Source organism: Mastigoproctus giganteus, chromosome 1 (assembly GCF_048544385.1).
Source record: "Mastigoproctus giganteus isolate SK-2022 chromosome 1, ASM4854438v1, whole genome shotgun sequence".
Taxonomy (NCBI): domain Eukaryota; kingdom Metazoa; phylum Arthropoda; class Arachnida; order Uropygi; family Thelyphonidae; genus Mastigoproctus; species Mastigoproctus giganteus.
In genome coordinates, this window is record NC_143575.1 from 277,881,472 (window position 1) to 277,905,312 (window position 23,841).

At 38.2% G+C, this 23,841-nt stretch overlaps 1 protein-coding gene across 1 annotated transcript in view; it reads left to right on the forward strand.

Moving 5' to 3' along the window:
- The first annotated feature begins 2,079 nt into the window (after positions 1 to 2,079).
- The window catches only part of Utx (Utx histone demethylase), a 758,689-nt gene continuing 736,927 nt past the window's right edge, over positions 2,080 to 23,841 (forward strand). The window contains exon 1 of the mRNA XM_090377749.1: positions 2,080 to 2,215. Coding sequence (XP_090233875.1) covers positions 2,139 to 2,215 — 77 coding nt within the window. The 5' untranslated portion in view covers positions 2,080 to 2,138. The remainder of the gene's footprint in view (positions 2,216 to 23,841) is intronic.

Consider the following 23,841-nt stretch of genomic DNA (forward strand, 5'->3'; position numbering starts at 1 on the left):
CCAGTGTTAAATGAATCAAATGTTGGGTGACCCCTACTGTTATGCTAGTATTTTTTATGATTGTAATGTGTGCTTAATGAGGCTAGTGGCAGAGAAGAAGAATGTATGGGATGCATATAAAGTATCAGGCGATACAGAAGCTTATGGCAGGTATAAAGTAGTCTCTAATCAAATCACAGGTGAGGTTAGGCCGTCGAAAGAAGATTATGAGAAATCTTTGGCAAACGATGCAAAGAAAACCTGCAAGGAGTTCTTTACTTATGTAAACTCTAGAAGGAAAGGGATGAATCAGATTGGACCACTTAACATAGATGGGTTGACTGTTGATGATCATGCTCAGGTAGCTGATAAACTGAATCAGTATTTTGCATCTACATTCACACATGAGGAGTTATTCAATTAGGGGAGTTTATAAAACGCTAACAGGGAGCTAGGTTATTTTGTAATAACTGAGAGCAAAGTTTAGGAGAAATTGTTGAAGTTAAACTTAAGGAAGGCACCTGGGGTGAACGGGATCTATCCAGTTATATTAAAGGAGGGAACAAAAGAAGTAAGCAGACCCTTGGCCATCGTATGCCTCTACCAATGCTAATTCTAATGCTAATAATCACTCTCCTCCCCTTTTATGGATTTTCTGCTGAAACGTCCTCAGATTCGTGTGGTTTTTTTCGCGAATGAGACCAGCTTTTTAAGAAAAAGCTGGTCTCAGGAGAGGATAGCAAGTTATTCCCCCCACAAACTGTTTCATTCATCAAAACACGCAAACGAATCAGAGGATATACGCAGTTTTAAGGACATAATACCCATAATAGATGAGGTGATTCTCGGGTGCCGCTAATATGATAGTTATTTTTTATGTTGTTGGTTCCCTCCCCAAATGGTAGATCAGTTTCGTTTTTTCTATGCTTTCATCACTTCTCCTCCCTGATCCTCAGAAAAAACATTATTACATTGTTGTTTACATTATGGATCCATGCTCACTGTTGGATCAATATTGGATTTTTTGTCTAGGTTACCTTGGCACTTATTTTTGTAGGCCATAAAACTAAGACCTCAGGGTTCTGGGGTTGTATTTTCTCGACCCCTCCAATACCTTGGGGTCTGGAGCAACTGCAGCACTACGCCTCAGTAAATCCAGCCTTTTGCATGCTATATCATGTTTTCGGTAAATGGATGTCCAGTGCTCAAAACAGAAGGAACTGGAAAGTTGCTGGAGAGGCCTTCATCCTGCAGTGGATTGAAAATGGCTGATGATGATGATCATGTTTTCAAACACAGTGTTCCTCAATGGAAATGTTGTGCTAGAATGGAAAGGTTGAGTGGTCTAGTACAACATTTCCCTTAATCTAGCATCATCAGCATCATCAGCATATCAAAGGACATTTGTTGACACCAAAAGAAAATGTTGCAGTAGGGCCCAGAAAAGAGTACCAGATAATGTGCTGCCTGCTCCAAGGGACTCCAGCTGAAACATATCTTAACATTCTGGACAAATGTAACATGATTCCTAGCATCGAGGAGATTTTTAAGAAATTTATAAGCTCTCCAAATATGTTATCCTGGTCTTTCAACAAAGTTAGGAGCGATGTTATGGAAACGGCATAGAATAGAAGAATCGAAGGAAATGTCAGTTGGAAGAATTGTTACTTAATTAATACGTTGATCGGAGCTTTTGGAACTATATTGTTAATTATTTTTCCTGAAGCATGGTGATGAAGCATGAAGCATTATTTTGCATGAAACTATACAGTGTAACACTACACGGTTTTTCTGGTTTTCCAACGCGATTAACAGCCTTGTAAATTTCATAAAAATAAGTAAACAATAAAGCATACTCATGCTTAACTCACATGCGCTTATGATTCCGTGCGTTTTTATATTTTCTTATAAATAAATAAATAGATATTGTAATTTCGCAGCAGTTCTAAACTCTTGGGGTTCTCGTGTTCCAATGTTGGCGTCTGCTGCGTGTATGGAAGGCAGGGAGGTAACGCTTCGCGTACTTATCATTGGAAGTGCGCCAGGACAGTAATATGTAGATATTTTTTCATGTGTTTTTATACCAGAATTGAGAATAGTGTATTTTTTGTTAATCGCATTTGTGCTTCATGATTCAGTAATGCCTCTTCAACTTGAAAATGATTTCGGAAGTAGAAGAATCATCTAATGTTGCTTTAACTTCGCAAGAGCTAACTGTTCTGCGAGAGATTGACAGGTGAGGTGTTCTGTACTTGTTCAATTATATCGTTTAGGCCTAACAGTAAAATATCATTCCGACTTTTAATTCCTAACAAAAGATTTGTTTTTTTGTAGATCATATAGGACAGATGTGTTCAGTTAATAGTAATGAACCAGCTGTGCTGACTGTAATGAAAATTATCACTTGAGAAGACGTTTTATTCATTTTGACAACATTGAAATTAGAAGATCGTTTCGTCTAATAAGGAACAAATAAAGATAAAATTACTCATGTTTTAATATAAAAATAGTAATAAATGTTAACAGTAGTAATCAAATAACATCTGAAGATACAAGTTTGAGAAAATTGCTGCAGCTTGTTTACAATAAATTTATCATGGTATTCATTACGGGTGCTCAGAATTTATTTGAAATTCTAAGCTGCATCCCTAATTTTTACCGACGTAAGTAAATTTCAGCCCGAAGTCAACTGATACACATTCATTTACGAAATCTGACATTTAAATAAACACTCTTTAGTGGTAATTAGGCTTTATTGTTTACAGCAATTTTTCTTTTCAAACGGGGTTATCTTTACTTTCCACCAATTATCTTAAAGGAAATAAAAATTATCAGCAACATATAATACTTATAAATAAATTTATTAATAATGCTTGACAACAGTATAATATATATATATATATATATATATATATATATATATATATATATATATATATATATATCCCTTGCACTGATAGATCTGAGAAAGGGGGGACTGCATATGTGTATGATTTATATATTATGATGTTTATTTCTATATAGATTTTTTTTCTTTTTGCTTTCTGGACATTTTTGCTTCTTAGGAAAATACCCCTTTGACATTCTGGGAAACTTAAGCCTTGTGAATTAAATCACACTTACAATTGTTCTGCAAGGCTTTTGGGGAGAAATTTTTATAAGCATGGCCCACACTTTTATGAAGAAGGAACCTAGTTTGTTGAACAGAATACATTTCAACAAACATAGTGTGAGGATCTTTCAAGCAGAACGATAATGCATAACATAGATTGGTTATACTCCAGTTATGAGTACACCTCTGGAGGAAGTGGCATTTTTTGCTTGAATCCACCCCAAATTACTGGCATAAACTAACCTAATTTTTTTTTTTCACTAGCTGAAAATGAGTCTATTAAATAACCCACACTTCTTTTGCTTGAATCCTTCCTGAATTTGACCATGCCAACAATGTGCTGACAAGATGTACCCATAGTCTGCAGATCAGCCCATAGATTAAATCAAAGCCTCCTTAGAAATCCGCTTGTGTGTTTTCCACAGGTGAGTAATGTCTGTTCACTGGCATGAAGAATGTTAACTTCCCTAACTACAAATTTGAAACTTTTAAAACAAATAATATTGTTGCACTAATTTAGGCTTTGCTAAATTATTACCATCAGTAGAAACCCTTCATGTATTACAAATCTGCAGGTAAAAGATCCACTAGGTGTCAGTGGATCTTTTACTTGTGTACTGATATGGAATGTTAATGTGTCTACTGTCAGAAGCAAGGGGAAGGAGCTTTTGCTTTTGTAAAGATGACTACAGAAGTCTCAGACAGACTTTAAATTCTTTGCAGTGGGACCAAGTAATGAAGTTTCTAACAACAAATTCTAAATTAGAAACATTCAAGGATGTAATAATTGAAGCTACTTAATAATTGAAGGCTTTTTATATCAACTAACAGCTACTATTCAAAGCTTAGACCTAAATTGATGTCAAATGACCTGATGGAACTAATAGCAGAGAAGAAAAACGCACACTATGTGTAGCATTAGCATTAGTAAAGGCATATGATGCAAGAAAGCAAGCTTATGCAGCATCAGCCAAAAATAAAAAAAAAAACACTTCCATTTCACCCCTCCGTTCCTTCGAAATACCTGTCCAGCTGAGCCTTAAATTTATTTAGGCTATCAACTTCCACAACAAGGGATGGAAGTCTGTTCCACCAACCAACTACCCACTCGCTAAGGCAAATTTCCGCACATCTATCCTACATCTGTCTTTCCTTAATTTGAATTTATGCTCTCTCAGGTGATTATTCTGAGCAAGAGGAAGAATCCCATCGGCATTGAGCATGCTCAAACCATTCAAGGCTTTATACACCTCTATCAGATCACCTCGCCGGTGCCTAGTCTCCAGACACTAATTTAAAAAACTTAAGCCTTTCTTCGTAAGAGCAACCCTTTGTTCCATTCACTAATCTTGTATCTCTTCTCTGTACTTGTTCCAGCAGCTCTACATCCTTCTTGAAATGAGGCCTCCAGACCTGTACACAGTACTCAAGGTGTGGCCTGACCATTGCCTTATACAAGGGAATAATCACCTCCTTATACCTTCTAGAAAAATTCCTGTATATTAGCATTAGCATTAGCATTAGCATTAGTAGAGGCATTTGATGCAAGAAAGCAAGCTTATGCAGCATCAGCCAAAAAAAAAAAAAAAAGTAACATAAATAAATAAAAATAACCACTTCCACTTCACCCCTCTGTTCGTTCGAAATACCTGTCCAGCTGAGCCTTAAACTTATTTAGGCTATCAACTTCCACGACAAGGGATGGAAGTCTGTTCCACCCACCAACCACCCGCTGGCTAAAGGCAAATTTCCGCACATCTATCCTACATCTGTCTTTCCTCAATTTGAATTTATGCCCTCTCAGGTGATTTTTCTGAGCTAGAGGAAGAATCCCATCAGCATTGAGCATGCTCAAACCATTCAAGGCTTTGTACACCTCTATCAGATCACCCCGCTGGTGCCTAGTTTCCAGACACTGTAATTTGCAAAACTTAAGCCTTTCTTCGTAAGAGAACCCCTTTGTCCCATTCACCAATCTAGTTGCCCTTCTCTGTACTCGTTCCAGCAGCTCTACATCCTTCCTGAAATGAGGCCTCCAGGCCTGTATACAGTACTCTAGGTGTGGCCTGACCATTGCCTTATACAAGGGAATAATCACCTCCTTATCCCTGCTAGAAAAATTTCTATATATCATTGACAATACACCATGAGCTACTCTTGCAGCTCGTCTGCACTGCTCAGAGAACTTCATATCTGCCTGCACCACCACCCCCAGGTCCCTTTCATTCTCTACCACTGTCAGTGTAGTACCACAGAGTTGATACGTTGCTCTGGGGTTGCTGTTTCCCATATGTAGTACTTTACATTTGTCAATGTTAAACTTCATTTGCCACCTCGAAGCCCATCTGCTCAACCTTTCCAAATCCTGTTGCAGCAGCATAGTGTCAGTAGTGTCCTTGACAACCCTGCCAACCTTTGTATCGTCTGCAAACTTGGACATTAAGCCTGATATACCATCATCAATATCATTTATAAATACAGAAAACAATAAAGGCCCCAATACTGAACCCTGAGGGACTCCACTAATAACATTAGTCCACGATGAGCAGTGTCCATTGATTACCACTCTCTGTCTTCTCCCCCTCAACCACCCCTTTATCCATAGCAGCAACTTGCCTCCAATGCCACACTGCTCCAATTTGTGCAGCAGTCTTCCATGTGCAACAGTATCAAAAGCCTTTCTAAGATCCAAGTATATAATATCAAAGTTATTCCCTGCATCCAGTTCTTTTGTGACTGCATCATAGTATCCAATCAAATTGGTCAGGCAAGACTTCCCCTTAACAAAACCATGCTGTGTCCTAGCTATAACTGAAGTCTTGTCTAGATGATCCTGCAGTGCTTCTTTCACCAGTGCCTCCATTAATTTTCCGGGAACAGAAGTTAAACTCACAGGTCTATAATTACTTGTGTCAGCCTTTGATCCCCCTTTGTGAATTGGGGTCACATTTGCACATCTCCAGTCAATGGGTACCTCCCCTGAGTCCAAGGAAGCTCTCATAATTATGGCTAAGGGTTTGCTTACCTCCTTTGCTGCCTCCTTTAATATAACTGGATAGATCCCATCCACCCCAGGTGCCTTTCTTGTGTTTATCTTCAACAATTTCTCCTCCACTTTGCTCTCAGTTATTACAAGATTCTCTAGCTTACTGCTAGAGTTGAATACACCTCTGGCATTCCCCTCGCTGAATAACTCCTCATGTGTGAATGTCGATGCAAAATATTCATTTAGTTTGTTAGCTACCCGAGCAGGGTCATCAACAGTTGACCCATCGATCTCAAGTGGACCAATCTGATTCATCCCCTTCCTTCTAGAGTTTACATAAGTAAAGAACTCTTTGCTGTTTTTCTTCGCATCCCTTGCCAAGGATCTCTCGTAATCTGCCTTCGCCTGCCTAACCTCCTTTGTAACTTGGTTACAGATCAACTTGTATCTATCATAGGCATCCGTGTCACGTGTTAATTTGTATGTATCCCATGCATTTTTCTTCTCTGCCATATGCCTCATTAGTTCATCTGACAACCATTTAGGCCTAAACCTTGAACAATATTTCTTAGTTGGTATGTAAAGCCTAGTAGCTTCCACGATAAGTTCTTTGAATGCTTCCCATTTTGAATTTGCTGTTGGCAATATCATCAGTTGATCCCACTGTATAGAATTTAAATACTGTCTCAGTCCATTGTAGTCGCCTTTACGAAAGCAATACCCCTTCCCTTTACCCCTAATGGTAGTTACCTCTTTGAGTAACTCCCACTTCAGCACACTGTGATCACTGCCACCAAGTGGTTCATTTATCTGCAGATTCTGAATGCACGAAGAATCACTACTGATAATCAAATCAAGAGTATTACTCCCTCTAGTTGCCTCCCGAACATGCTGATGTAGAAAACAATCATCCAATAAATCCACAAAAGCCTTGCTACTGTGTGAGTGACCAGCCCCCAAATTCCAGTCAATATCTGGGAAATTAAAATCCCCCATTATAAGACTCTCTGATTTACTGGCCCACTCTATTTCTCCGAACAGTTTCTTATTATACTCATCAGAGTCATTAGGCCTATAGCACACTCCTACTCTCAATTTTGATCTCCCAATGCTTATGTCACACCAAACTGACTCGACACTGCACTGTCCAGCGATGTCGACTGGCTTCACTTCCTTGGATTTTATGTGTTTCTTAATTAATAGCATAACCCCTCCTCCCTTCCTATCCTGTCTATCCTTTCTGTACACATTGTACTCCCCAAATTCCAGTTCTGCATTTCTTATATCTGTGTGACACCACGTCTCTGAAATCCCCACAATATCTGCCTTTGATGTTTTGAGCAATACCTCAAATTCATCAAATTTATTTACTAAACTCCTAGCATTGGTGTACACACAAGTATACATGCACCTGTTCTTTTTCTTAGCTACCCTAACACAACCCATGTGTTTACTTGTACCCCAATGATTCCCAGCAGTCTCTGAAATATCCTGCATCTTATTTTCCAGGCTGCGGCTCATTCCAATAGAAGCAGTGCAAGAATCACTTTCACCTCTGCCAGTGGCTACTGTTAATCTATTAGTCCTTGTATCCCCCCAATCTAGCAGTTTTCCGACCCACCTAACATTGCCTCGATAGCATCAGCAAACATTCTTGCACCCTTTCTATTTAAGTGTATCCCATCCCTGTAGAAGCAGTCTCTCCTGTTAACAAGTACAGACCAGGCTGAAAAAAGCATTGACAAGACACCATGAGCTACTCTTACAGCCCTTCTGCACTGCTCAGAGAACTTCATATCTGCCTGCACAATTATCCCCAGGTCCTTTTCATTCCCTACCTCTGTCAGTGTAGTACCACAGAGTTGATACGTTGCTCTAGGGTTGCTGTTTCCCATATGTAGTACTTTACATTTGTCAATGTTAAACTTCATTTGCCACCTCTCAGCCCATCTACTCAACCTTTCCAGATCCTGTTGCAGCAGCATAGCATCAGTAGTGTCCTTAACAACCATACCAACCTTTGTATTGTCTGCAAACTTGGACATTAAGCTTGATATACCATCATCAATATCATTTATAAATACAGAAATAATGGACCCAACACTGAACCCTGAGGGACACCACTAATAACATTAGTCCACGATGAGCAGTGTCCATTGATTACCACTCTGTCTTCTCCCCCTCAACCATCCCTTTATCCATAGGAGCAACTTGCCTCCAGTGCCACACTGCTCCAATTTCTGTAGCAGTCTTCCATGTGCAACGGTATCAAAAGCCTTTCTAAGATCCAAATATATAATATCAAAGTTATTCCCTGCATCCAGTTCTTTTGTGACTGCATCATACTATTCAATCAAATTGGTCAGGCAAGACTTTCCCTTAACAAAACCATGCTGTGTTCGAGCTATAACTGAAGTCTTGTCTAGATGATCCTGCAGTGCTTCTTTAACCAGTGCCTCCATTAATTTCCCTGGAACAGAAGTTAAACTCACAGGTCTATAATTACTTGTGTTAGTCTTTGATCCTCCTTTGTTAATTGGGGTCACATTTGCACATCTCCAGTCTATGGGTACCTCCCCTGAGTCCAAGGAAGCTCTCATAATTATGGCTAAGGGTTTGCTTACTTCCTTTGCTGCCTCCTTTAATATAACTGGATAGATCCCATCCACCTCAGGTGCCTTTCTTGTGTTTATTTTCAACAATTTCTCCTCCACTTTACTCTCAGTTATTACACCTCTCTCAGTTGAATACACGTCTGGCAGTAAGCTAGATAATTCCCCTCACTGAATAACTGATGTGTGATTGTTGATGCAAAATATTCATTTAGTTTGTTAGCTACCTGAGCAGGATCATCAACAGTTGAACCATCGATATCAAGTGGACCAATCTGATTCATCCCCGTCCTTCTAGAGTTTACATAAGTAAAGAACTCTTTGCTTGTTTTCTTTGCATCCTTTGCCAAAGATTTCTCGTAATCTGCCTTCGTGTGTCTAACCTCCTCTGTAATTTGATTACAGACCAGCTTACATCTATCATAGGCTTCTGTGTCACATGTTAATTTTTTTTATGTATCCCATGCCTTTTTCTCCTCTGCTATATGTCTCATTAGGTCATCTGACATCCATTTAGGCCTAAACCTTGAACAGTATTTCTTAGTTGGTATGTAAAGCCTAGTAGCTTCCAAGATAAGTTCTTTGAATGCTTCCCATTTTGAGTTTGCTGTTGGTAACATCATCAGTTGGTCCCACTGTACAGAATTTACTGTATTTCCCCATGTATAAGACGCACCTTAATTTTACAGCCCGAGATTTGAAAAAAAAAATGTATTACATAAAGTTATTGAACTCAAGTTTTATTCATCATAAAATTCATACAACTCCTCATAACTTGAATTCAGCACTGTACGAAAATCTTTTCTGAGCCATTTCTGGGCAGAACGTGGCAAAACATAACCTAATAATAGTAACAATGAACGCAAAGACAAGCGCGAAAAAGCGGGAAATGCAAGTTAATAAATCTACAACCACTGTATAAGACGCACCCAGTTTTTTGACCCCAAATTTTTCGAAAAAAGGTGTCTTATACATGGGGAAATACTGTAAATGCTGTCTCAGACCATCGTAGTCTCCTTTACGAAAGCAAAAACCCTTACCTTTACCCTTGATGGTAGTTACCTCTTTGAGTAAATCCCACTTCAGCACACTGTGATCACTGCCACCTAGTGGTACCTTTATCTGCAGATTCTTAATGCATGAAAAATCACTACTGATAATCAAATCAAGAGTATTACTCCCCTAGTTGCCTCCCGAACATGCTGATGTAGAACACAATCATCCAATAAATCCACAAAAGCCTTGCTAGTGTGTGAGTGACCAACCCACAAATTCCAGTCAGTATCTGGGAAATTAAAATCCCCCATTATAAGACTCTCTGATTTACTGGCGCACTCTATTTCCCTGTAAACTTCTCCTAACGGACATCTCTCTACAACGGACATTTTCAAATTCCCCAACTCTCCTCTATTGGTTTTAACGTGTTTGCAGCTTCTGTCTAGCGGACATTCTCTGTGACGGAAGTGGACAGGCAATCTGCACTGTTTCCTTTAGATTAGCACTTAATTTGATCTCCCCATAACGGACAGTGGCCGAGCTTGCGGCCCGTTTTCTAGGAACTTTTCTTCCACGTATTGCCTCAATCGTGTGTTTATTTTATATTTCCGATTCTCTGAATTTTATCAAGGTTTACGTTGCGGTTCTAAACCCTTTTTCAAGAATTTTAAGGCAAGTGTAAAACTTCTGATGAATTAGGTGTGTGCAGGGGGGGGGGGAATATGGTCTGCCTTTCGTATTTTCAGTTTTGTTGAGCGTCGTGTGAAGTGCACAGTGTCTTCTCATAACCATTTAACTTTAAAAGATAAAGTTGAACTCATTAATGCGTATGATCGGCAAAAAAATAGTGTTCGCAATCTCGCTGCAAAATTCAAAATCGGGAAGACGCAGGTAAGCGACATCCTAAAGAAAAAAAATGAACTGCTCAAACAATTTTGGCAACACAGAAATGATCAGGTTCAAAAATCATTCCCGAAACCTGTTGGACTTCAAATTGATAATGGGTATGAGTGGTTTTGTTGCGAACGTGCTAAAAAAATTCCCATTAATGGGCCTATTATTAGGGAAAAGGCTTTGGAGGTTGCGAAATCTATGGGAGTAAATGAGTTCAAAGCTTCTGTGGGATGGCTAGACAAGTTCAAAACTCGGCATAAAATTTCTTGGAAAACCGTAAGTGGTGAAGGTGGATCTGTTGATACTGGGGTTGTAACAGAGTGGACCATCAAATTGGAAGATTTATGTCGTGATTTTGAAGCTAAGGATATTTACAACTGTGACGAAACAGGGTTGTTTTTTAAAGCTCTTCCTGAAAAAACAATGAGTCTAAAAAACGAAAAAGTGCCAGGGCGAAAAATTTCTAAGGAACGCTTGACTTTACTATTGTGTACAAATATGCTGGGAGATTTTGAACAACCTCTTGTTATAGGAAAACCACAAAATCCTTGTTGTTTCAAGGGCATAAAGTTGAATCTTTTGAATGTTGACTGGAAGTCTAATAAAAAAGCGTGGATGACATGAGATATCATGAGCGAATGGATAAGTCACTTTAACCAAAACATGATTTGTCAAAACAGAAAAATTATTCTTTTCATCGATAATGCTGCATCTCACCCGCACATTGAATTGTCCAACATTCAAATCGTTTTTCTGCCACCAAACACATCTGCAGAGTGTCAGCAGATGATTTTTTATTATCCCTTGGATCAAGGGATAATAAAAAATTTTAAACTTCACTACAGAAAACGTGTTTTAAGACATCTCATTGCAAACATGAACGATGTAACATGTGCGAGTGACCTTGCAAAGAAAATCAGCATCCTAGATGCGATTCAATGGATTTCCTCTTCAGTAAACGCAATTAGAAAACAAACTGTCATGAACTGTTTTGTAAGGTCTGGCTTCTCAAACGCAAAAATTGAAGTTGTGAACAGCAATGTGGAGCACCAAGAAGAACAAGAACTTCAACATCTATTGATAATGTACGATATTTCAGCTACAAGTGACCCTGGCTACAAAGATATAGACTCGAACCTCACTACAGAAGATGGTACTCTAGATATCAACAACATTATCATCGATATTTTTCAAGAAGTTCCTCATGAGGATGAAGAAATGGAAGGAGGTCATTCTGTCGAAGAACATATTAACGACGAACCACCGATGAAAATAGAAGTGCTCATACAAATCAATCGTTTAAAAATGTTTTTCACTGCTGAAGAAGATACTGAAGGACTTTCGATGGTTTCTTCACTCCAAACAAATGTTGAAAACAAAATTATCAGCCCGAAGAAGGTGCAGAAGAAAATAAGTGATTACTGTATGTATTTTTCTTAAGATAAAGTCATAATATGCATAGCACAATTGTATGTATATTATTTACAAAAATATTGTTCAAAATCTGTATTTAATTTAATTTTACATTAAACGTTTAATGATTTTTCTTTTTTTTTTTTTCTCCCTCAGACTTCTTGTTAGCGGACACTTCTCTCTAATGGACACATTTTCGTTCCCCATGGCTGTTAAAGGGAAGTTTCACTGTACTCATCAGAGTCAATAGGCCTATAGCATACTCCTACTCTCAATTTTGATCTTCCACACCAAACTGACTCGACACTGCACTGCCCAGCGATGTCAGTTGGCTTCACTTCCTTGGATTTTATGTGTTTCTTAACTAATAGCATAACCCCTCCTCCCTTGCTATCCTGGCTATCCTTTCTGTACACATTGTACTCCCCAAATTCCAGTTCTGCATTCCTTATATCTGTGTGACACCACGTCTCTGATATTCCAACAATATCTGCCTTTGATGTTTAGAACAATACCTTAAATTCATCAAATTTATTTACCAAACTCCTAGCATTGGCGTACACGCAAGTATACATTAACCTGTTCCTATTTTTAGCTACCCTAACACAACCCATGTGTTTACTTGTACTGCAATGACTCCCAGCAGTCTCTGAAATATCCTGCATCTTGTTTTCCAGGCTGCTGCTCATTCCAATAGAAGCAGTGCAAGAATCACTTTCACCTCTGCCAGCGGCTACTGTTAATCTATTAGTGCTTGTATTCCCCCCCCCCCCCAAGCTAGCAGTTTTTCCGACCCAACTAACACTGCCTCGATATCATCAGCAAATATTCTTGCACCCTTTCTATTTAAGTGTATCCCATCCCTGTAGAAGCAGTCTCTCCTGTTAACAAGTACAGACCAGGCTGAAAAAAATTCTACTCTGTGAGCCTTGCACAATCTTTCCAGGGCCGAATTGATCGACAAGGCTCTCATCATATACTCCTTTCTATCGTGTCTGGGCAGAATTGCAGACACTTTCAAATTCAGCCGTAATTCACAGCTTTTTTTCAACAGTGACCTGTACTTGTTAAGTGATTTTGATGGTCTCCTACTGTAAACACATGGGTTGTGTTAGGGTAGCTAAGAATAGAAACAGGTGCAGGTATACTTGCGTGTACACCAATGCTAGGAGTTTAGTAAATAAATTTGATGAATTTGAGGTATTGCTCAAAACATCAAAGGCAGATATTGTTGGGATATCAGAGACGTGGTGTCACAGAGATATAAGGGATGCAGAACTGCAATTTGGGGAGTACAACGTCTACAGAAAGGATAGACAGGATAGGAAGGGGGAAGAGGTTATGCTATTAGTTAAGAAACACATAAAAACCAAGGAAGTGAAGCCAGTCGACATCACCGGACAGTGCAGTGTTGAGTCAGTTTGGTGTGACATAAGCATTGGGAGATCAAAATTGAGAGTAGGAGTGTGTTATAGGCCTAATGACTCTGATGAGTATAATAAGGAACTGTACAGGGAAATAGAGTGGGCCAGTAAATCAGAGAGTCTTATAATGGGAGATTTTAATTTCCCAGATATTGACTGGAATTTGGGGGCTGGTTACTGACACACTAGCAGGGCTTTTGTGGATTTATTGGATGATTGTTTTCTACATCAGCATGTTCGGGAGGCAACTAGAGGGAGGAATACTCTTGATTTGATTATCAGCAGTGATTCTTCATGCATTAAGAATCTGCAGATAAATGAATCACTAGGTGGCAGTGATCACAGTGTGCTGAAGTGGGATTTACTCAAAGAGGTAACTACCATTAGGGGTAAAGGGAAGGGTTATTGCTTCCGTAAAGGCGACTACGATGGACTGAGACAGTATTTAAATTCTATACAGTGGGACCAACTGATGATGTTACCAACAGCAAATTCAAAATGGGAAGCATTCAAAGAACTTATCTTGGAAGCTACTAGGCTTTACATACCAACTAAGAAATATTGTTCAAGGTTTAGGCCAAAATGGATGTCAGATGAACTAATGAGGCATATGGCAGAGAAGAAAAATGCATGGGATACTTACAAATTAACACGACACAGAAGCCTATGATAGATACAAGTTGGTATGCAACCAAGTTACAAAGGAGGTTAAGCAGGCGAAGGCAGATTACGAGAAATCTTTGGCAAGGGATGCAAAGAAAAACAGCAAAGAGTTCTTTACTTATGTAAACTCTAGAAGGAAGGGGATGAATCAGATTGGTCCACTTGATATTGATGGGTCAACTGTTGATGATCCTGCTCAGGTAGCTAACAAACTAAATGAATATTTTGCATCGACATTCACACATGAGGAGTTATTCAGCAAGGGGAATGCCAGAGGTGTATTCAACTCTAACAGTAAGAATCTACAGAATCTTGAAATAACTGGGAGTAAAGTGGAGGAGAAACTGTTGAAGATAAACACAAGAAAGGCACCCGGGGTGGATGGGATCTGTCCAGTTATATTAAAGGAGGCAGCAAAGGAAGTAAGCAAACCCTTAGCCATAATTATGAGAGCTTCCTTGGACTCAGGGGAGGTACCCATAGACTGAAAATATGCAAATGTGACCCCAATTCACAAAGGAGGATCAAAGGCTGACACAAGTAATTATAGACCTGTGAGCTTAACTTCTGTTCCAGGAAAATTAATGGAGGCACTGGTTAAAGAAGCACTGCAGGATCATTTAGACAAGACTTCAGTTATTTTTTATTATTTTTTTTTTTATGAGAACCCCAAACACGAGAGGTATTAAACCTATAGTACTTAGTACCGTGCTTGGGTTAAGTTATAGCTCAGACACAGCATGGTTTTGTTAAGGGGAAGTCTTGCCTGACCAACTTGATTGGATACTATGATGCAGTCACAAAAGAACTGGATGCAGGGAATAACTTTGATATTATATAATTGGATCTTAGAAAGGCTTTTGATACTGTTGCACATGGAAGACTGCTACACAAATTGGAGCAGTGTGACATTGGAGGCAAATTGCTGCTATGGATAAAGGGGTGGTTGAGGGGGAGAAGACAGAGAGTGGTAATCAATGGACACTGCTCATCGTGGACTAATGTTATTAGTGGAGTCCCTCAGGGCTCAGTGTTGGGTCCATTATTGTTTTCTGTATTTATAAATGATATTGATGATGGTATATCAAGCTTAATGTCCAAGTTTGCAGATGATACAAAGGTTGGCAGGGTTGTCAAGGACACTACTGACACTATGCTGCTGCAACAGGATCTGGAAAGGTTGAGCAGATGGGCTGAGAGGTGGTAAATGAAGTTTAACATTGACAAATGTAAAGTACTACACATGGGAAACAGCAACCCCAGAGCAACGTATCAACTCTGTAGTACTACACTAACAGTGGTAGAGAATGAAAGGGACTTGGCGGTGGTTGTGCAGGCAGATATGAAGTTCTCTGAGCAGTGCAGACGGGCTGCAAGAGTAGCTCATGGAGTATTGTCAATGATATACAGAAATTTTTCTAGAAGGGATAAGGAGGTGATTATTCCATTGTATAAGGCAATGGTCAGGCCACACCTAGAGTACTGTATACAGGTCAGGAGGCCTCATTTCAAGAAGGATGTAGAGCTGCTGGAGCGAATACAGAGGAGGGCAACAAGATTAGTGAATGGAACAAAGCGGTGCTCTTACGAAGAAAGGCTTAAGTTTTGCAAATTACAGTGTCTGGAGACTAGGCACCAGCGAGGTGATCTGATAGAGGTGTATAAAGCCTTGAATGGTTTAAGCATGCTCAATGCTGATGGGATTCTTCCTCTAGCTCAGAAAAATCACCTGAGAGGGCATAAATTCAAATTGAGGAAAGACAGATGTAGGATAGATGTGCGGAAATTTGCCCTTAGCCAGCGGGTGGTTGGTTGGTGGAACAGACTCCCATCCCTCGTGGTGGAGGTTGATAGCCTAAATAAGTTTAAGGCTCAGCTGGACAGGTATTTTGAACGAACAGAGGGGTGAAGTGGAAGTGGGGGTTTTTTTTTTTTTTTTTGGCTGATGCTGCATAAGCTTGCTTTCTTGCATCAAATGCCTCTACTAATGCTAATGCTAATATCATTAGTGCCAATGTGTACAACTATATCACCTTTTGAGCCCTTAAAGATGATATCTGCTCTACGTCATCAACCTTTGCCCTTGGCAGACATACCCTGCTCCTGTTCCACCTATCCATTTTACAAAGCATGTTCCTCGTATATAAACTATCCAGGGGTGCATTATCCAATAGGCAAAAAAAAAAAAAAAGACATCTGCCTAGGTCCCCCAATCTGAGGCAGGGGCCCAAAAATCACTGTTTGAAAAACTCTGCTGTGATTTTTATCAGTAACTGACTTTCTTCTTGAAGATCGATGAACTTGAAGATTAATTTGAAAATTAGTTTCTTCAAAAATGGTTTTACCGATTTTGATGAAATTTTATATTTAGTTCTTCAGGGGCTCACATCTGGTGAGTATGGGCTTGGCACACCCAGGATCCTGAGCTGTATATCATCTTTCTTCTCTTTCTTGGTGATTCCCTTCTACTTTTGACTCTCCCTCTCTCTCAGGGAGGTGCCTCCATAGCCAGGTGGGAAGGAGCAGCAGTGCGTAGCACACGCTTCTTGATTAGACTGGGGTTCGAGCCCGTCACCACCAAATACGGAGGATGCAGAAAGGTCAGGGAATGACCACCGCATATCCCGGAGCAATATGGCCTTAGTTGCTAATGCTCCTAAAAAAAAAAAAAAAAAAAAAACCCTCTCTCAGGATAACTCGGAATTTTTTAATTTTTTGCATAAACCTCAGGCTTCCTTGCACCATATAGCTAATAATAATAATAAATAGTTGAGTTAATTGAAAAAGTAAAGACTTCCTTGTATGGAACAGCACCCCCTGACAGCCTTATGCTTAAGGGTGTTCCCACGTAGAACGCAGATGACCGCTTATCTGGAACTAGCAGCAAAATGCAGTTAAAGCTTCTCACAAGCTATGGTAATAATTGAAAGTGGAAGAGAAAAATATTTTTGCAAACGAATTTGAAAATCTTCAAAATAAAGATTTGAATATACAACATGCTGTAAATCTTTTAAAATCATTGTTATTATATACAGTGGTGGACAAAAAAAGTGCATCACCTTAAAAAAAAAAGTAACATTTGTTGTGAAACTTTTAAGATATTGTTTGATTACAGTAATTTTGTTCGTCGCAAAGCAAAGGTATTGCATCAGCCGTTTCTATAAATATGGCTTTGGAAAGGTATACATGCTCATTAGTATTGCGGGGGTGTAAGCATGACTTCATAAGTTCAGTTGACATTAAGAAAAAAAAAAAAGTATAGCTGTTTCTCTGTCCCAGGAAGGGCTTTCTACGTGTGCTATCACTGTTAAAATGAGCTGTCACGAGTCAACAGTATCCCGGGTGGTGAAATTAAAACGTGAAACCGGTGATGTAAAGAGAAGACCTGGATCAGGCCGTAAGAGAGTGACTACGCCTTCCCATGGTATAACATGCTAGTGCTCCTGACCTAAAATTGGACTTTGACTTGGTGTTGAAACAAGTGCACCAACAATCCAAAGATGGCTTTCGGAATGTGGTCTGCATGCCTATCATCCCAAGAAGAAGCTTCTGTTGGCCCAACAAATGAGGAAGAAGTGACTTGCTTGGGCTAAAACGCATCGTTCATGGACAAAAGAGCAATGGGACACTGTCTTTTCTGACAAATCGAAATTCAATCTGCAAAAAAAAACATACAACAAAATTATGATATTAAGGTCCCATAAATTATTACATATACCTATATATTTATTGTCTGTAAATTGCATGTGTTCTCTGGTCGATTTGCCTGTTTACTGGATGAAAAAACCTCAGTTTCTGGGGGGAAAAAACCTTGATATCTATGCCTGAGACCGACTAACTCAGCCACGGAGTAAAAAAAGCCCACTAAAGTTTCTCGCGTTATCAACAGGATTCAAACCGGGGGCTTTTCCACCTGATGTTGGGTGGACGGTGGACCATACCACTGTGCTACCCGCGCAGACAAAATTCAACTTGCATGGATGGGATGGGAAGCGATATGCGAGAAGACTAAAATCGGAAGCATGCCATCCTTACTGCATAACACAGACCGTAAAGTTCCCCGCCGATCATATGGTCTGGAGATATATAACAAGCAAAGGGGTGGGGCGAATTAAGTTTATTAACAGAACGGTGAATACAGAAACCTACACTGCTATCTTGGAAGATAGCTTGAAATCTATTATTAAGGATCACCACAGAGACATCCAAAACTGCATTTTTCAACAGGACTCAGCACCTTGCCACACAGAAAAATTGGTAAGTTTTATGCTATTTAGATTTAATGATGAGTTTGTCTTCTTGTCTCATAAGACTTAAAACATAATTTCTGTTTTCCCTCGTTTTTCTCCCTTAAAGTGCAGTCATACCTCAGAAATACTGACATTACAGTGTTGTACTGCCTGCAGCAGTGCAGATTTGAAACCTATTGAAAATTTCTGGTACATAATGTCATCTAAAATTGGACAGAAGAAGCCAACAGTTGCAGGAGAGCATTGTAAAGTGTGGTACCATGAAATTGGTCAACCCTATATCCAGAAGTTGATTAACTCTATGCCAGATCATTGCAAGGTTGTAATTGCAGCTCGAGGAGGAACAACAAAATATTGAGGACTTATTTTGCGGACTTACAGTACATAATACTATTATGTTAACTTTTATTTCGTTTTGTACATGTAAATGCAATAAAATGTATGTTTGGTTGTCATGATTGCCATTTGCATGATTTCTCATATTTCCATTAATTATGCATTTTACCCTTTGGGAAGATATTTATGGCAGTTAGGTATATCAGGTGGAGTCTTTTTATTGGATTTCATTCGCAGAGATATATATCCCATCTAACAAATGCATTTCGAACATTTCTGCAACCCACAATGCAGTGCAAAACACGTTATTTGTGAAATTCACAAGTAATGCAGTTTTTTTGTCAGCCACTGTAATTTAATAACTGTTTTCAGATGACATTGATGTTAATGTTTTTAAGGAATTAACACATTTTATACATTTTGAGAGTACCCATTTATGATTTGCAGATGACATTGTGGATCACAGTTAGTAAGAATTTTGGACTAAAGATGAATATGGCTAAAACAAAAGTAATGATGAACAAGTATGCCACAGAAAGGGACATAATGATTGAAGGAGCAGTAATTGAAAAGGCTGAGTCATATACTTATCTGGGACAAATTATTGATAAATTTGTCTACCCACATAATGATAATTATGTAATAATGATAAATGGCTGGAAGTCAAGGGAAGGATAAATTTTGGATGGACAGCATTCAGGAAATATAGTCACATACTGAAGAGCAATATCCCAGTTTGTCTGAAATGTAAAATAATGAACCTCCCCACCATGACTTATGGAAGTGAAACTTGGGCACTCACCAAAAGAATGGAAGAGAAGCTGAGAACTACACAGCGAAGAATGGAACAAATTATATTGGAAATCAGACTGTTTGATAAGAAGAGAAACACATGGATTAGGCTGCAAACTCAAGTAAAGGACATTCTTATCAAAACTAAAGAACTAAAATGGTCTTGGGCAGGACACATAGCTCAAAGACATGATGACAGATGGACTACAAAACAGAAGGAACTGGAAAGTTGCTGGAGAGGCCTTCATCCTGCAGTGGATTGAAAATGGCTGATGATTATGATATATTTTGCAAAAAATGAAAATTTATATTCACCTTCTTTAATGTACAAAACAATTCAAGGAGGACTAATATCAACTTTTCCTAATGCGAACATAATTTTAAAAATGTTTTTGTCAATTCCTGTTTCGAACGCATCAGCAGAACTATCGTTCTCTCTGCTTAAAAGAGTTAAGAATTCTATTAGAAGTTCACTTGGACAAGAAAAATTAAATAATTTGTCACTAAATTGTATTGAGAATGACATCACAAACAGGATTGATTATAATGAACTGATATACAAATTCTTTTGTATAACAAAAGTAGTATAAAAATATTTATTAGTTTAAGTGTATGTATTATTTCTGAATTATCCTTCGGAATTAGGTATTTTTCTTATGTCATATAATTTGTTTTGTTGTCACAATAAAATGAAATTGAAAATATTCTTTATTAGTTTTTTCTTTATATGGGGCCCCCAAATTCCATTTTGCCTTGGGACCCATGAGGGTATAACGTGCCCCTGAAACTATCAAGTGATACAGCCTACATTAGATATAAACAAGTCTGCAATCAAGTCACAAAGGAGCTTAGAAAAGCTTAGGCAGATTATGAGAAGTCTGTCAAAAGATGCAAAGTAAAGCTGCAAAGACTTCTTTACTTATGTAAACACTAGAAGGTAAGGGATGAATCACACTGGCATGCTAGATATGAATGGCATAACAGCTGATGATACTGCCCAGGTTACTGACAAACTGAATGGGTATTTTGCATTTTTAATTCATGAGGAATTTTTTATGGATGGAATAATGGAGCCGTGTCAAATTCTAGGAGGGAGCTGAATGATTTTGTGATAACTGAGAGGAAAGTGGAAGACAACATAAAAAAAGGTGCATGGGACAGATGGTGTTTATCCAATTCTGTTAAAGTAGGTAGCAAAGGAAGTAATGAAACCTTCAGCCATAATTATGAGGCAACTCTTATTCATGAGATGACCTGGGAAGTGCAAATACACAAGCAATTACAGACCTGTTAGCTTAATTTCTGTTTTAGGGAAATAATGAGTAATGAAGTAATGCTAGCCATATAGAGAAAAATGCACAGCACAGATTTATTCAGGGGTGAACTTGTCTAAATAATCTGATTGGATACTACAATGTTAACAAATGAACTGAATGCAAAAAATAATTTCGACATCATATATTTTGATTTCAGGAAAGCTTTTTATACCGTTGCACATAAAAGATTGCTGTACAAATTGGAGCAGTGTGGCATAACTGCTGGTGTGGCCTTAAGGGAAAGTTACTACTATCAGTAAAAGTGTGGTTGAGTGGGACACTGGACACTGTTCTTCTTGGACTGTTGTTATGGAGTCTGGGGGTTCAGTACTGGGCTCTTTGTTGTTTTCTGTATTTATCAATGATATCGATGAAGGCATATTGTTCATGTCCAATTTTGCAAATGATATACAAAGAATGGCAGGGTGTGGTTAATAATAGTAATGACAGTATGCTGCTGCAACAGGATCTAGAAAAGTTAGACAGATGGGCTGAGAAATGGCAAGTGTAGTTTAACATTGACAAATGCAAACTACTGCATATGGATAGCAGTACTCCACAGTAGCATACCAACTGTTTGGTACTACACTTAGATTAGCGAAAAATGAAGGGCTGGGGGGGGGGTAATTGTGTTGTCAGATATGTAGTTCTCTCGGCAGTGGTGCTGACAGGCTGCCACCACATCTCATGGGTTTTGTCCGTGATAAAATAATTTTACCAGCAGTGATAAGGATGGGATTATCCTGTTGTATAAGGCAATGGTTAGGCCATATCTTGAGTACTGCATTCAGATCTGGAAGACTCATTTTAGGAAGGATGTGTATCTGTTATAGAGAAGGGCAACAAAAAATTAGTGAGGAGGAAAAAAAGGGTGCTCTTACAAAAGTGTAGATGTCTTTGAGATGTACAAACCTGAGGATTCATTAGAGACTCAAATATCTAGTAACCTGCTAGGTGATGTGCTCCAGATTCAGGCCTGAAGAGAATAATCGAGCTCTGCTCCAGTAGAATATAGTTTTATTGGGCGACTGTGTTGTCAGAGAAACATTTTCTAATAAGGATAAGTATATCAGAACCATGGTATGTCCAATAAAATTAATATTACCAACAAGTTACTAGTTTCTAAGGGGTTAAACAGAGCATTATTATTTGTATGGGAATTAATGACTTTAATTTCACATAAACTAGAGATTTTTGGATAAATATATGACCATGCTGAATTTGAGTTACTGAATGTATTTATGTTTGTAGTTCTGCTCAGACATAATAGAAGGAACTTACGGTAAAAGTTGTGTGGATTAAATCAAAGCTAGAAGTATTCTGCAAGGCTTTTGGGGAAAATTTTTAATAGTGGCATGAAGTTCTAGTTTAAAGGAACCTATTTTGTAGTTTTAGAATACATATGAACAAAGGCAAGCATCTTAACCAGTATCACTGAAGAGACCTTAAGGCCTTAGGAGAATCAAGGGTAATATATACAGGCAAACCCTGTATAACATAGTACTTCGACAACACAGTTTCGCTCTAGCATTGATAAATTTCATCAATCCTCACACAACATGGTACTTATATAACACGGTTAGAGAATTGCAGGAAAACTCGCATAACACTATATTTTTGAGCTTTTGTGCAGGGACAACCCTGCTATTATGTTGGATGTAATTTTTCAACATTTCCATTCTTTTTGAATCCCCGCCGTTGACTTGCTAGTCGTTATGCAAAAAAAATTATTGGGAAATCCTCAAATTTTATTTTGTTGGGAAATCCCCATGTTAGGTTCTGTGCTATTGAACTTGTGCTTGTTTGACCATAAAAAATTGTGACTTTAAAGTGTGCAGTTTGTGATTATTTTGCTTATTTTGGTTTTTATTTGAATGTTTATAAATTTTTCCAGGTTCATATTACTAAATTTTGTTCTTAGGAACTGTATTGGAATAATTCTCTGTTGTGAATTAAATTCCAGCCATAAATTATGCCTAAGGAAAGTAAAAAAGCACTGCTCAAAAGAAACTTTATTTCTGTAGAATCAAAGATATAAATTTTGGAGTCTTAAAAAAGGGGAAAAGGTATCATACGTTGAAAAAAGTTTAAATTTAAATGAAGCAACAATCTGGACCATAAAGAAAAATGAACAGAAAATTAGAACTGCTGTTTTGCTGCAGGATCTTTCATTTCTGCAAATATGACAACTTGTCCCGAGCACCAATAATTTAGAAAATGGGAAAAGTGCTCAGTATTTGGATTGACTATAGTAGTAAAAAACTGATTCCATTAGACGGCAATGTAATTAAACAAGACACTAAAAATTTATAACATTTAAAAGAAAATGGAGAAGCATCTATTAACCCGGAGTTTGTTGCCAGTAAAGGTTGGTTTGAGAAATTTAAAAACCACTTCTCATAACATAAGAATTCAAGGGGAAAATGCAGCGGCTGATATTGAAGCTGCCAAGAAGTAGAGGAATTTCAAAAAAATGATTGAAGAGCATGGATACACACCACATCAAGTTTTCAATGGCGGTGGGAAAAAATGCCAAACAGAACATTTATTTCAAAAAAAGAGAAAACAGCACCAAGTTTTGAGGCATCAAAAGATGGTGTAATGTTACTTATGTGCAGTAATGCATCAGGAGGATAATTCCATGATAAAACCTATACTAGTTTATAGCTACTCTAATCCTTGTGCAACAAAAGGTGTAAATAAAAACATGTTACTGGTATATTGGAATGCAAAAAAAAGCTTGGGTAACTGCCAATTTACTTAAAGAATGGTTTCTAAATTGTTTTGTGCTAGCTGTGGAAAACTATTTAAAGTGGAAAAAAATCTATATTTCAAAGTTTTACGACTATTGGATAATGTGCCAGGCTATCCAAAAAAGTCATCCAAATGTTGAAGTAATGTTTCTACCACCTAATACAACTTATTTAATTCAGCCATTAGATCAGGGCATTATATCTACTTTTAAAACTAAGTTTAAAACATCAGAAAATCATTACAATGTATTTTGGAAAAAAAAAGATTCTAATCTATTGAAGTGATAGTCATGGAGACATTTTTCAATTGTTGTC